We start from the raw sequence: 15,756 nt of genomic DNA, 5'->3' as shown, positions 1-15,756 counted from the left end.
GTTTGGTGAGTGTGTTAACTGTAAAATGCAAAACACAAAGCTGATTGGTTGGGCCACGCCGGGGGAGCTAGCTGAGCCTGGGAGTTTGGGCAACAGTTACATATTTAGGCTTGAGCTGTTCAGGTGCTTACAGAAAGAGAGAGAGAGAGATAGTTCTTGCTTCATGAGCTGCTGAAAGGAGATATTCCGCATGGACACCGAAAGACCATTTATATATCTCTCAAAAGGACATTGTTGTTGGGACTCAGCTGTGATTGAACCTGAGCTTGTGCTTGAACCTGTGAATGTGTTTCAGTCTCCTGATCTTTCTGTGTCTGATGTGGGTAATGAGGAGGGAAGTCAGTGCCCTGTTGCTTCTGATGTGGGGGATGCTGGGACTGATTATGAGGTGCAAGATGGAGACACATTGGTCAATGAGTTTCATGATGACACTGACAGGGAGGAGTATGCGGTGAAAGGTACCGGGCTCAATTCAAAGTGCTGGCTTTAGCCTATAAAGCCCTAAACGGTTCCGGCCCAGCCTACCTATCCGAACGCATCTCTTCCTACGAACCCTCCAGGAAGTAAAGATCATCTGAGGAGGCCCTGCTCTCGATCCCGTCTGCTTTGCAAGCACGCTTGGCGGGGACGAGTGACAGGGCCTTCTCTGTGGTGGTCCCTCGGCTGTGGAACTCCCTGCCTAGGGATATTAGATCAGCCCCCTCCCTCCTGACTTTTCAGAAGAGAGTAAAAACCTGGCTCTTCGAGCAAGCATTCGGAACCCCGGAATAGATATTCAAGCTTGAGATGGAGAATGACCCAGGAATGGCCAAGACGATGAAACGGATGAGGATTGGAATGAGAGGATATAGCTCTTTTTAAATTGTTATTGTCTTTTTTGTCTAAATGCACTTAACTGTTTTTGCTTTTTGAATGTATGTATTGATGGCATCGAATTGTGCCGATATGTACACCGCCCTGAGTCGCCTCCGGGCTGATATTGGTGGGATATAAATAATGTAAATAAATAAATAAATAAATAAATAAATAAAGGGCAGATTCTCATGAGAATGCTTCTGTCAGGCCTTGGGAGAAAGGTTTACTGCCTCCGTCTGAGAACTCTCCAAATTCTAGTTTGGAAAACAGTCTGACACCTGCTAAAGTTAATGAGGAGTCAGATAAACAGAGTCGGCGGCTGAAGATTAGCCAGAATAGACAAGAGGCCCAATGTTTACATAGATCCGAAAGAATTTGTCAAAGTTGAAGTCTGGGGGAAAGCGAAACCAGTTTTTGGGATTTAAGGTTTGTCTGTAGAAAATCTTGTCAGATCAGGCATCATTTGGAAACCAAGTATAAGCCTCATGGAATCCCTGTTCAAATGGTCTCGTCTTCATGGATTTTTCTACCTTTTTAGTGTGACTAGCGGCATCTGGTCTGTTCTTGCTTCTTGCTTGATTTCTGTCTGCATATCATTGCCTCAGATTATAATTTCATGTTTTTTGGACATTGTTTTTTTATTTCTAAATTAAGACACTGTTTTATCTGGCTGCCTTTGAATGCCCTATTGCTTTTTGGAACCTCATCTATCTTTACAAACATTTTGGCTTTTTTGTTAAGCTTTAATAAAAAGGATTGTTCCTTTATTCAACGTGTGGTGTGTTTATAGTCAGAGGGGCTAGTTCCTGTTCTGGAGTGCAACAATTGTGTGAGTCAGTTCAACTAATCTCATGATTGTAAATATGTTCCTCTGTATGTCTGTACCAGGAGCTCCAACTTTATTTTCTTTCTATTAAGTGTTTGCATGCATTCCAAAGTTTCAGGGATTCTGCAAAAGGGTGGTTTCCTTTGGTTTGCAGTCATAGGGCAAGCCACCTGTCTATCATTGTTAAGTTTGGATCTGCCCCTTCTCCCAGAGAAATGGGAAGGGAAGAGGGGGGCATTTTAGTTAGTCTTAGTGAGGAAAGCTAAGTTAGAGGACGTGAACAAGATTCACCTGCACAAAAGCTTCATTTCTCAAGACATTCCAGAGGGAAATTCCTAAAGCTTTGGCTGGGAGCTTGCAGCCTCTCAGCCTTACAGCATCTGAGGGAAACAGCCCTAAAGTCTTAAAGAAATTCCAGAGGGAAAACAGCTTTACAGACCCAAAGAACTCCAGCTGGAGAATCTACAAGCTTTGTCTGGTAGGTTTGCTCTGTACCAAGACGCAGTTTGGAATTGGTAGTAGATCCCACACCATCAAAACTTAGATAACAGACAGTCTGGGAGAGGTTTAAAAGGGGTTTTCCTCTCAAAGTATAAGAACAATTAACGAAGACAGTTGCCTGTCCCTTGTGGACAAGATTAAGGAAGCCACCAGTTGATTTAAACCCTTGAAAAATTTGTTTGACTCATTGAAGATTTGAGAAATATCTGTTTAATTTGTTCAATAATAAAGGACTTTTTTAAACCTTTCAAGCCATCTAAAGACCATTTCTTCAGGAAAATCCTCGAGGGCCTCTTTTGTGGCACCCTGGCTTCCCGCTGGGCACAAGGTGCATGTCCTATTTCAAAAGACAATTATTACAGGCCCAGTGCGTGACAGAACACTCTGCATTATGAAGAGTTAACTTCTTGTTCTTTATTGATTATCTGCATGGCATATTTCTTTTCCTCTGGCAAGACAGTGTGTGGGCTGATAAAAATGTGAACTACCCATGATTTACATTACACCACACTCTACCTATTGTTCAGGTAATGTCTTCTGTCCATAGCTCTATCCCTATCCTGGCTTCTCTAGGTGCATGTATGTGATGTGTTGTTCCACCTATGTACACATGTGTGCAAGGGTGAATAAACTTTGTGGCATAGTGCTGACAGAGGTTAGGGTTGAATATGAAGAGCTATCAGGGAGGACAAGAAAGACAATAAAAGAGAGGTGTGGGCAACTGAGCTGGAGATTAATGCAAGGCACATTTAGGACACTATATGATGCAAAAGTTTAAACTACGAAATAAGCAATTGTTTTCCTCATAGTGCCAACCTCTGCTGGAAGCTGAACACAAAATTGCATAGGGGGATTTAGAGATTTCTAGAGAAGTAAGCTGTGTTGTTCATAAACAACTCCTGGGTTGTGTGGCCAGCATGACTGCATGGAGGGCCATTTATATTACGGTATATTGTTATAAGTTCAGTGTGTGTGTGTTAAAGAAAGCCTTGCAGAAAAGCCTTGCAAAGTGTTGATGATTAACTGCAGCTGAAATACTAGCTCAGCTCAGCAAGGCTGGGCCACGCCTCTTGAATGTAACAGTTTTTGAGGCTTTTGCAAACTGTTAGCAGTTAGCTGTTTGACTTGCTGGAGAGCAGATGCAAGAAGCTTATGCAATGGTGAAGTAACTATGTACTTTTGTTATGCTCTATAATTTATAACACAGAACATTTGTTCTGTATTACTTACAGAGACAATGTAAGTGTACCAAACTGTTTTATTTTCAACTCTGCAACCAAGAGTAAAGTTCTACTGTTTTATTTCTTCTGACTGGTCTGTGTCTTTGGCATTGGGCTTTTTTGGTCATGCTGGACATTGCTACTGCGCAACAAATGGATTCAATGCAACAATTTACTTTCCAGCCGAGGCAGTATCTATTGAACTACTCACATTTGCATGTTTTTGAACTGCTGGGTTGGCAGGAGCTGGGGCTGACAGTGGGAGCTCACCCCATCCCACGGATTCGAACCATCAACCTTTCACTCAGCACATTCAGCAGCTTTAACCGCAGTGCCATTGCGGCCCTTAGAGAAGTGATTTCCAGAAATCTCTAGGTTTTCCAGCATGATTGAAGGAAGTTAAAAGTAGAGTCACATTGGAGCACCTAAACGTTCAAATCCACTAAGGTCAAAACCACAAATCTAGAGGGAAGACTATATTTGGTCCTATATGGTCCTTTTGGGGGCAAGGAGCCTTCGGTGGTGCAGTAGGTTAAACTGCTGAACTTGCTGACTGAAAGGTTCAAATCCAGGGAGTGGGGTGAGCTCCCGCTGTTAGCCCCAGCTTCTGCTAACCTAAACGTGCATATATGAGTAGATCAAGAGGTACTGCTCCAGCGGGAAGGTAACGGCGCTCCATGCAGTCATGCCAGTCACAAGACCTTGGAGGTGTCTATGGACAATGCTGGTTCTTCGGCTTAGAAATGGAGAAGAGCACCAAGCCCCAGAGATGGACACGACTAGACTTTATGTCCTGGGAAAACCTTTACTTTTGGGCAGGGAAGAGGTATCACATTGGCGGCCATCCTAGTTTTCTATGGGATGATATTTGACATTGTGGGCAGCCGCAGACTTCTCTTATGTCCTAACCAACCACACAACAGAGAAAAAGCCCTTCCCAAAGATCGCATGCTTTGGGCCGGCTAGGACGCTCTGATGACAAACAGTGTGTTGGGCCTTTGCCAGAGGACACAGGAGGGGTCCCGGCAAGGAGACGAACCCGCCAGAGCCATTGGAGAGCCTAGAGTTGCTAATCTGATTAAAAATTCATCACTGCTTCAGGGTTAAACTCCTGCTAAGAAAAAGATATCCAGGGCAGTGTTGCACATACTTAATTAATACTTAATGCATGGTGGGGAAGCCAAAGATGCCCAGCCTCTCCCTTGGACAACAAATGACAGAAACCTGTTTGCAAGTTGCAATTAATGATGAACTGCATCATTTTAAATATGACACTGGGGTGGAGGAGTTTTGCAAATATTTCTGTTGCTTGCTCTATCTATTGCTAAAATTCAGAGGGGTGTGTGTGTAGTTGGTGGGATTTATAGTTCACCTGCAATCAAAGAGCATTCTGAACCCCACCAACAATGTAATTGAACCAAACTTGGCACTAAGGACTCCCATGACCAACAGAAAATACTGGAAGGGTTTGGTGGGCAATGTCCTTTAGTTTTGGAGTTGTAGTTCACCTACATCCAGAGATCACTGTGGACTTAAAAAATGATGGATCTGGACCAAACTCTACACGAATACTCAATATGCTCAAATGTGAACGCTGGTGGAGTTTGGGGAAAATAGAATCTTGACATTTGGGAGTTGTAGTTGCTGGGATTTATAGTTCACCTACAATCACAGAGCATTCTGAACCCCACCAACGATAGAATTGTGCCAAACCTCCCACACAGAACCCCCATGTGAGCCACAGCAACGTGTGGCAGGGTATGGCTAGTAATAAATAAATAAATTCGTGTACAAAATTATTAAATTATATTGTTTAAAATTATTTTCAGGTTATGTGTATAAGGTGTATAGGAAACATCAATGAATTGCATGTTTAGACTTCAGTCTCATCTCCAAGATACTCCATAAGTATATGCAAATACTGGTACTGTATTCCAATATCCAAAGTACTCAGAAATCAAAACACTTTAATCCTAAGTGTTTGAGATGTCACAACAATCACTAATTCACAATAAGAAAACTGTATCACTAGGTAACACATTAAAATCTTATAAGTTTTTTTTAATTTGTGTCTGATCTCCAATTTCTTGGGGAAAGGCTGGATACAAATAAACAAAATCAAAACAAAGGAATCAAAACAAAAACAACACGTGGAAAGAATATAGAAATTGGTCTTCACACCAGATTCAAAATCTAGGGAATGTTAAGATTTGGGTTTTTATGGTTTTTTAAAAATTAACAACAAGTTTCTAGTCCCCAAGGCTGCATAATTAGGCTTTTACTTAACAAATGGCTGCAATGGATAGAAGCTCAGAAGGAATGGGTGTTAAATAAGATGTAGCCAAGAGGAGGAATCCTTTCAGAAAAGGCTTTAGGCTTATCCTAGAGAAAAGAAGATTGAAGTGGTGGAGGGGACCAAAGTGGCTGATGGCTCTCAGATACTGAAAGGGATTTCAGGAGGAAAAAAGAGACATCACAGTTGTTTGCCCTTTCACCAAAGGACAGCAGGTCGCCATAGTTTATATGCCCAGGAATTAGAAGATTAAACATCAGGAAGGACTTCAGGAAAGCATAGGATGGTGGAGTTCCATAACATCCACATATAGTTTGTACTGCTTTAAAGAGGATGATGAAGATGTCAAAATAGTCAAATATTTTCTATAGCTTGACTACATTATAAATTAAAATAGTGGCAATAGTCAGGACTATACTTGGAAAGGCAGCAATGAAGGAACTAAATATGTTTCTCAGTTGAAAAGATATATGACTGAATATCAAGATCAGGGTCACCCATTTGTTGTTGTTCATTCGTTCAGTCATTTCCGACTCTTCGTGACCTATGGACCAGCCCACAACAGAGCTCCCTGTCGGCCATCACCACCCTCAGCTCCTTCAAGGTCAATCCAGTCACTTCAAGGATGCCATCCATCCATCTTGCCCTTGGTTGGTCCCTCTTCCTTTTCCCTTCCATTTTCCCCAGCATCATTGTATTCTCTAAGTTTTTCTTTCTTCTCATGATGTGGCCAGAGTACTTCATCTTTGCCTCTACTATTCTTCCCTCCAATGTGCAGTCGGGCTTTATTTCCTGGAGGATGGACTGGTTGGATCTTCTCGCAGTCCAAGGCACTCTCAGAACTTTCCTCCAACACCACAGCTCAAAAGCATCTCTCTTCCTTCGCTCAGCCTTCCTTATAGTCCAGCTCTCACATCCGTAGGTGACTATGGGGAATATCATTGCTGGGTCACCCATACTATCATACTTTTGATTTCTGTGTTGGATGTGAAACCACACAATGAAAAAACCATGTAGGAAGAGAACTCATTTGGAATGTGGTGCCAGAAAAGAGATCAATCAATGGCCAGGACTGTCAAAATGATCGATAAAAGGGTTCTAACACAAACCACCTCTCAGCTTTATCTAGAATTCAAAATGATTAGACTGAGGCTATTATACTTTGTGTAACCTATGGATGTGAGAGCTGGACCATAAGGAAGGCTGGACGAAGGAAGATAGACGCTTTTGAACTGTGGTGCTGGAGGAAAATTCTGAGAGTGCCGTGGACCACAAGGAGATCCAACCAGTCCATACTTCAGGAAATAAATCCCGACTGCTCATTGGAAGGAAGAATAGTAGAGGCAAAGATGAAGTACTTTGGCCACATCATGAGAAGACAGGAAAGCTTAGAGAAGACAATGATGCTGGGGAAAATGGAAGGAAAAAGGAAGAGGGGCCAACCAAGGGCAAGATGGATGGAGGCTATCCTTGAAGTGACTGGCTTGACCTTGAAGGAGCTGAGGGTGGCCACAGCTGGCAGAGAGCTCTGGCGTGGGCTGGTCCAGGAGGTCACAAGAGTTGGAAGCGGCTGAAAAAATAAACAACAACAACAATTATACTTTGTCCATATTATGAGACAGCACAACTCATAAATTAAGACAATACTGCTTGATAAAGTGGAATGGGATAGGAAAGAAAGCAAGTGAATAGGCTCCGTTCGAAAACACTACTCAAATCACTACAGAAATACAAACCTGGTTGTTGTAGGTTTTTTCGGGCTATATGGCCATGTTCTAGAGGCATTCTTTCCTGATGTTTCGCCTGCATCTATAGCAAGCATCCTTAGATGTAGTGAGGTCTCACAATCTCTGAGGATGCTTGCCATAGATGTGGGCAAAATGTCAGGAGAGAATGCCTCTAGAACATGGCCATGTAGCCCGAAAAAATAACCCAGTGATTTCGGCCATGAAAGCCTTCGACAATACAGAAATGAGCAGCCTTAAGAAATCTCCTGTTCTCTCAGCCCTACATCTATTCTTCCAAAAAGAAAACTATGAAGATCAACTTTGATCAGGGTCAGCCAGCCTTATCTTATATGGCTATTTTTGATGATTACCTATGATCATGTGAAGTGCTATGGGTGTCATCCTGTATCCACTTATCCATCATCGATGGGACTTACTCAACTCAGTGCAGTAACTCTCATTTTTATTCCAAATCTCTGTCATGAGGGATATACATCATCCAGAAGGGAGGCATTTTAGAGGAAATAGAACTAGGACACTAGGACAGAGAGACACTCACATATATCAGATGCTCCCGATAGCGAATGAGCAAATTGCGCAGGATGCCGGCCTCGTTCAGGTCTCCCAGGCGGATCATGTCCTCCACACCATGGATAGAGGTTGGGTGCATTGGTTTGATGTGGCTGGCATTCTGGGGGGATATCCAGTGCTCCTGGAAAGGTAGAATGTGAAACTCAACATGTGAAGTCTTGGCTCTGCCTTCTCTTCTCCTCTGCTTTAGTTCCCCCTATTTATAGTCCTTCCCAATAGTGTAGACACCTTCCTTTATATTAGGTTTTGGGTGGAGCTTAAAATCCCCCCAGAGGCCGGTCTTAGTTGGTCTATTCCATTTCCCTGTATAGAGCTCCTGCTGGACTCCTCCTTTTTTCTGCAGCAGAGCTACAGATATTGGCTGGTATCCTAGGCCCAAGCAATTCAAACAGGCATTCTTAGCACCTGCATTTAGCAGTATTATTATACCAACAGTCCAAAGGACAACGGAAGCTTTTGGCTAACCTAAGCTTCACAGGAGAGAAGCTTAAGACAGTTCATAAATAACAACTTATAACCCATCACTTTACAGCATAGGCAAAAGACTTTCAAAGATTCCAAAATCTCCTTTTGTATTAAGTTACCTTATGATAGTCTCAGGTGAAGTTAACCCAGTATTCATCTTGTTTCAGTAAACACATTTGGTTATCTTTTCACCTTGCCTAAAGTGCCTCTGTCTGCTAAGAGTCTTAATCTTAACAGAAGGTATACAGATAGCTCCGAAGTAAAGCCAGACAATATAGTTTCCCCAAAGGTTCAGGCATGTCATCACGCAAAGGATTTTGTAAGAGAAGGAGGAGGAGAGGAAGAAGGAGGAAGCGTAATAATAAAACAAATTATACTCATTCAATGTCCCTCAAAAAAAGATTTGAATAGCTGGTAACACTGCCACTGTACAATTGTGAAGAGTCTGGAGCAATATCTGATGGCAGATTAATAGATTGACTTTCACCACATGTGTCAAACTCAAGACCTATGGTCCAAATCTTGGTCATGTCACTTTTCGTGGCCCTTCAGATGCTGGACTACAACTCCTATATTCCTCATCATTAAAAATCATGACTAGAGTTAATGGGAGTTGGGATACATGAAGATTTGGAAGGCTATTTGTTCTGTTTAGTTAGGATGATGGGGCTTGAATTTAGAAACAGGGCTTGTGGATACAATGTCTAATTTTAAAATGCCCTTTAGCCTTTGATCAGCCTCAGAGCCACAAGTCTTGTTGGGTTGCAATTCCCATTATCCCCAATCTGCATGACAGATAATCCAAACTGATGGGAGCTGTCATTCAATAAAATCTAGGGATCCAACTTGGGTAAACACTAAAGAGCACTGACCACTATGTAAAACATAAAGCTGGCCATCTGTATCCGTATATATATATATATATATATATATATATATATATATAAAATTTAGTTATTTACAGTATTTATATCCCACTCTTCTCAGCCTGGAGGGGACTCAGGGCAGATTGCAATGCAAATATATATGGCAAACATTCAATGTCATTAGACATACAACATATATAGACAGACACAGAGGCAATTTAACATTCCAGCTTCCCGGCTTCAAGAGGGTATGCTCGATTCCGGCAATAGGGGGAGCTGTTGCTTCGCCATCTACTTGTGACATCGAGTACTTGATGGAGTACTTCCTCATTCTTATGCATGCTGCAGGAAGGTTTTTATGGTGTTGTAAATTATTTAAATTATTTAAATTAAAGCGGTACCTAAATTTCCTACTTGACAGATGCAACTGTCTTTCGGGCTGCATAAGTCAACAGCTAGGTAGACTATTAATGGTTGGGAGCTCACTCCAACCTGGGCTGGCTTTGAACTCATGACCTCTTGGCCAGTAGTGATTTAATGCAGCTGGCTACTAACTAGCTGTGCTACAGCCCGATCCACAACTGTATCTATATAGTTGGCTTTCTGTATTCTCAGATTCTTTGTCCATAGATTTAATAGCCCTTTAAAGGCAACCATAAGGCTAATATGGCTCTCAATGAAAATGTGTTTGATACGCCTGACCTTCACCAACTGCAATGGGCAACTACACGGGCAGAAAAGGGACAATTATAGGAACCTTCCCAAACTACAAATAACAGGATTACATAGGATGTTGTCATAGCAGTTAAACTGGGATCAGACTGCTGCAATTGTGCAATCTGGAAGCTCTCAAACTGAAATCAGTAAAAAGGATGGAGAATAAAATACCCAAATGGTGCATTTCCATACATACATTTCCTTCATCGTCTACCACTTGGATCTGCCCGGAATCACAAAGCTTGACCACAGCTCCAATGGGAACATCAAATTCCCGCCCGGTCTTGAGGTCCATCCATACATAATCCCCCTGAAAGGAAAGATAGGATTGGAAACATTTCACTTTTTTAACAAAAGCAAGGGCAACAACATACTTCTGAATATGATTAAGGATTCCTTTGCAATCTCTTCTGACCTAAAACCTAAATACCAATGCAATATATAATTAAAATCAATGTTTACTCTTTCAAAATCCATAATGCAATACAGATTTGAAAACAAGGAAATAACTCAGACTTCATTTGCTCTCACGTCCGTTTATTTGCCTTTTTAGTGGTCAATATATCTCTAGAACTTTCTTCATGTCAACTTTCTTCAACTTTCTCAATCTTATATATAAATTCAAAAGGAAATATTGCTTGGATTACTCTGTCTTTGGTATTTAATGTTGCCACGGTTGTTGATTCCTGATATCTGTGCCATTTTCTTTCTTAAATGGGCAAGCAATTGATTGAACGAGATTGAGAGAAAAAAGACAGGGATTGTTTCTCAGCTATCATAACGTTTTTGCCATTACAATGTTCCCTCACTTATCGCAGGTATTACGTTCTAGGACCACCTGTGAGAAGTGAAAATCCGCGAAGTAGGGACGCTATATATGCACTGCCTCAGTGTGTGTGAGGTGTAGGACCGTCCCCTCCGAGGAGTGGCTCCCCCCACTCCTCTCTTCCCTCCCTCCCACGACCACCAAATCCACGTGGGGGTCCTCACAGGTAATGGGTATACAGTGTTCCTTCGCTACTTGTATATTTTAAATTCATATTTTTTGAAAAAACTCAAAACAGCAAGTCCGTGAAATGTGAATTTATTTATTTATTTAGCAGTTCGAGGGACTCAGGCCGGTTTCCAACATCAATATTACAGACAGTCATTAAAACATCATATTCTAAATCACACTAAAACATTAAAATAGCAAAATACAATCCTGCCTCTGCTGCCAACTGTTTTTGCACTTTACCCCTTCCCCGATCCCTCCTGCCGCACTTTAGTAGTGTCGAGGGCCAGTTTCTGGGTTTTTTGTTGCACTTTAAGATCCTGCACCTTATGAATCGCCCTAGTGGCTCGTAGCCGTGGAGTTTACTATTGTTGCACTTTAAGACTCTAGCACTTTAGGTATCATCTTACTTTCGCGGCTAAACGTTTACCATTTGTATCACTACCATCCACCGAAGTGTACTGATAGTATTGACTGGTGAAAGGGGCAAGGGAGGAAGTGGGCTGGAGCCTGTGAAGAACAATGAGGAGGGGAGGGGGGATAAAGAAAACCAAGGCAACTGGCAAGAAAAAACGCCAACAGTCCAAACAACTGGTGAAACAGAGACTAAGACCTTGGTCATGAACTGCGGCACGGAGGAGGGGAGGTGTTCCACTAGCCGAGGGGCCCCCATAGAGGTCATGGTGGGAAGGAGGAGATGCGGGAAAAGGAGACCTCAAATTCGGCCAAATTCGGACCATTTATCCACATTAACAATTCCAAATCGGTCTCCTAAGGTAAATTGGTGTAACCAGGTGAGCGGACCCTCTGGACTGAAGGTGGTGCTGTTGAACGCCAGATCTGTCAACGGAAAAATGACCTGGATCCAGGACCTAATCCTGGACGAGCGGGCAGATCTGGCGTGCATCACGGAGACCTGGCTGGATGAAGCTGGAGGAGTAAATCTGACCCAGCTCTGTCCTCCAGGCTTCTCCGTGCAGCACCAACCGAGATCCGGAGGTCGGGGAGGCGGGGTCGCAGTGGTCTATAGAGATTCCATCCATCTGACCAGGTGCCCCATCCCGCAGACCACAAATTTTGAATGCGTCTACATGAGGGTGGGTGACCGGGACAGAATAGGGATTCTGCTAGTGTACCGTCCACCTCGCTGCACTACAGTCTCCCTACCTGAGCTAGCGGGGGTGGTCTCGAGCCTGGCGTTGGAGTCTCAACAGCTCCTTGTGCTGGGAGACTTCAATATCCATGCCGAGGCGACCCTCACAGGTGCGGCTCAGGACTTCATGTCTGCCATGGCAACCATGGGGCTGTCCCAACAAATAGCTGGCCCCACCCACTGTGCTGGACACACATTGGACTTGGTTTTCTGCCAGGGATGGGAACAGGGTGGCGGTGTGGAGGAGTTGTCCATCTCTCCGTTGCCATGGACCGACCACTTCCTGATCAGATTTAGGCTCACTGCGCCCCCTAACCTCTGCAAAGGTGGAGGACCCATTAAGATGGTCCACCCCAGGAGGCTGATGGATCCAAATGGATTCCTGACGGCTCTTGGGGATTTTCCCGCCACCTCGGTAGGCGACCATGTCGAAGCCTTGGTCGCTCTCTGGAATGGGGAGATGGCCAGGGCTATTGACATGATTGCTCCGGAACGTCCCCTCTCAAGTAGCCGAGCTAAACCAGCCCCTTGGTTTACTGAGGAGCTGGCAGTGATGAAGCGAAGGAAGAGGGAACTAGAGAGCGTGTGGCGTTCGGATCCGAGCGAGTCAAATCGAGCACGGTTTGTGTCCTTTCTTAGGGCATATGCCGCGGCAATAAAGGCCGCAAAGAAAACCTTCTTTGCGGCCACTATTGCGTCTGCAAAGAACCGTCCGGCGGAGTTGTTTTGGATTGTCAGAGGTCTTTTAACTCCCGCCACCTCAGGCGGGAGCCCTGACAATTCGGATCACCTCACCCGCCTCGTAGGAAACCTGCTACAAAACAGGAGTTTTTTTGTTGAGTTCCAGGACCAGAGAAGCAGATGGTGGAAACAGAAGAACGGCCTGCCTCAGGGGAGCATGCTTGCTCCATCCATGTTCAACATCTACACAAATGACCAGCCACTGCCAGAAGGAACAGAGAGCTTCATCTATGCTGATGATCGTGCCATTACCGCTCAAGCAGGGAGCTTTGAGATGGTTGAAAAGAAGCTCTCCGAAACCCTAGGTGCCCTTACCACCTATTACAGGGAAAACCAGCTGATCCCTAAACCATCTAAAACACAGACATGTGCCTTTCACCTTAAGAACAGATAAGCATCCCGAGCTCTGAGGATTATCTGGGAAGGAATCCCACTGGAGCATTGCAGCGCACCCAAATACCTGGGAGTCACCCTGGACCATTCTCTGACCTACAAGAAGCACTGCCTGAAAATCAAGCAAAAAGTGGGCGCTAGAAACAATATCATATGAAAGCTGACTGGCACAACCTGGGGATTACAACCAGACACAGTGAAGACATGTGTATGCTACTCTGCTGCTGAGTATGCATGCCCAGTGTGGAACACATCTCACCATGCTAAAAGAGTGGATGTGGCTCTTAATGAGACATGCCGCATTATCACGGGGTGTCTGCACCCTACACCACTGGAGAAATTACACTGTTTAGCCAGTATTGCACCACCTGACATCCACCGGGAAATAGCAGCCAATAGTGAAAGGGCCAAGGCAGAGACATCTCCAGCTCATCTATCTACAAACAATCTACAGACCCACTAAGAATATTCAGACAAAGGATGCCTCCAGGCCACAAACAATTCAAAGAGAACAAAGGCCAGACTACTTCCAAGCTTGTTAATTCGAACTAGTTTAGCAGACAAGGCTCTTTTCCCCCACCCTGGACATTCCACACACACACACACACACACACACATATTCCACTTGTTTAGAGGATCACCAGATCCTCTAAACATGCCAGCAGCAGATGCAGGTGAAACATTATGAGAAAATGCAGCTAGAACGTGGCCATACAGCCTGGAAACCAAATGCCTTATCCTTTACAGCCTCAACTCCTATGTATATGGTGTCCCTTCCTTGTTTCATTGTTCATGAAAAAGCTACTATGTCTAAATGCACCATCCTCAACATTATATCAGCACCATACACCATCTATATAAATAAAAATGTAATGTTTGTTTGTGGGGTTAACATAACTCAAAAACTACTGGACGAATTGACACCAAATTTGGACACAATACACCTATCAGGCCAACAAGTGACTATCACTCATAAAACACTAAAAAACGCAACCAAAGGGACTTAAAAGGCCAAAAAAGTAAAAAGACGCTACAGCGCATGTGCAAAGACAACTCCCCCTGGCAAACAAAACACAAAAAAGCATATCCACACTCTCTTTTGGACTACAGCTCCCAGAATCCACTAGACCAGGCCCTTTAAGAGAGGAGGACGATCCAAATGCACTTCTTCCAAGATGGAAGCTTTCTTCTCCTTGGATTTCTTTGAGAGCATCCCCATCCCTGCATATTTCCCATTTCCTATTCCTGGTGTTGTGACTCAGCTGGAACCACAGAGTGTCTCTGATGAGGATGATGGGACTCGGGTTCACAGTCTGGTTCAAAATGTACCTGTTATAGACGTCCCTGTTACAGACAGTGAAGAAGTGCAGTTTCCCACAGCAAGGAATGAGAGTGTTGATACTGAAAATAGCCAGGTACAGGTGCAGACTGACTCAGAGAAGGAGGATAGTTCTCAGCCTGATAATTAGCAAGCAGAGAAACAGGCTGACACTAACGAACAGACTGACCTTGACGAAATGGAAACCATAGATCGGGCTGACCATTTGGAATTCAGAGTTCGAAGGAGTGTGAGAATAGCTAACAAGAAGGAGGCCAGAGGACAAAGAAACGCCTTCATGTTTTGCAAAGGGTATTAAGCAGTGTGTTTGAGACCAAACCTTTGTCAAAGCAACTTTTTGTTTAACCAATTAAACAAAATTATTTGTTTAATAATTATTATCTTGCAGTTCTTGTGTTCACATTTTCAGGACTTTCTCAAGTTCTCTTGGGTTTTTGCTTTGCTGGTGCCTTTTTGGATTAATCTTCAAAGTGCTATTTTATATTGATCTTTTTATATTGATCTTTTGGAACATTGCCTTTGCTTTTAAGAATTTTTTACCTTTTATTTTTAATAAACTATAAAGACTTTTCAGCAAGGTGCATCTACTCTGAGGTGCGACACCTGGACTGCAACTCCCAGCAACCCTCCAGATAGATAGATTAGAGATAGGTAAGTAGGTAGGCAGATGGATCAGGAGGACTGCTGGGAGTTGCAGTCCAATAATCGGTAGAGAAGGAATACTGGGAGAAAGAGGAAGGGAAAGAAACGGGAAGGAAGGGAAGAGAAAGAGAAGGAAGGAGAGAATGAAAGAAAAAGGGGAAGGAAGGAAGGAAGGAAGGAAGGAAGGAGGGAGGGAGGGAGGGAGGGAGGGAGGGAGGGAGGGAAGGGAAGGGAAGGGAAGGGAAGGGAAGGGAAGGGGAAGGGGAAGGGGAAGGGGAAGGGGAAGGGAAAGGGAAAGGGAAAGGGAAAGGGAAAGGGAAAGGGAAAGGGAAAGGGAAAGGGAAAGGGAAAGGGAAAGGGAAAGAGAAAGAGAAAGAGAAAGAGAAAGAGAAAGAGAAAGAGGGAGTGAAGCTTGGCCACAGCAATGCGTGGC

At 43.7% G+C, this 15,756-nt stretch overlaps 1 protein-coding gene across 3 annotated transcripts in view; it reads right to left on the bottom strand.

Annotated features, from left to right (window-relative positions):
- The window catches only part of MYO7A (myosin VIIA), a 199,889-nt gene that overhangs the window by 125,722 nt on the left and 58,411 nt on the right, over positions 1 to 15,756 (bottom strand). For all 3 annotated transcript variants that reach the window (XM_067466470.1, XM_067466469.1, XM_067466471.1), the window contains 2 exons: positions 10,258 to 10,371; positions 7,982 to 8,134 (listed from right to left, as the gene is read on the bottom strand). In XM_067466470.1, the coding sequence (XP_067322571.1) occupies positions 7,982 to 8,134; positions 10,258 to 10,371 (267 nt within the window). The remainder of the gene's footprint in view (positions 1 to 7,981; positions 8,135 to 10,257; positions 10,372 to 15,756) is intronic.

Source organism: Anolis sagrei, chromosome 3 (genome assembly GCF_037176765.1).
Source record: "Anolis sagrei isolate rAnoSag1 chromosome 3, rAnoSag1.mat, whole genome shotgun sequence".
NCBI classification, from domain to species: Eukaryota; Metazoa; Chordata; class Lepidosauria; order Squamata; family Dactyloidae; genus Anolis; species Anolis sagrei.
Note: the sequence above shows the minus strand (reverse complement) of the source record. Positions and strands in the feature narration are given on the sequence as shown.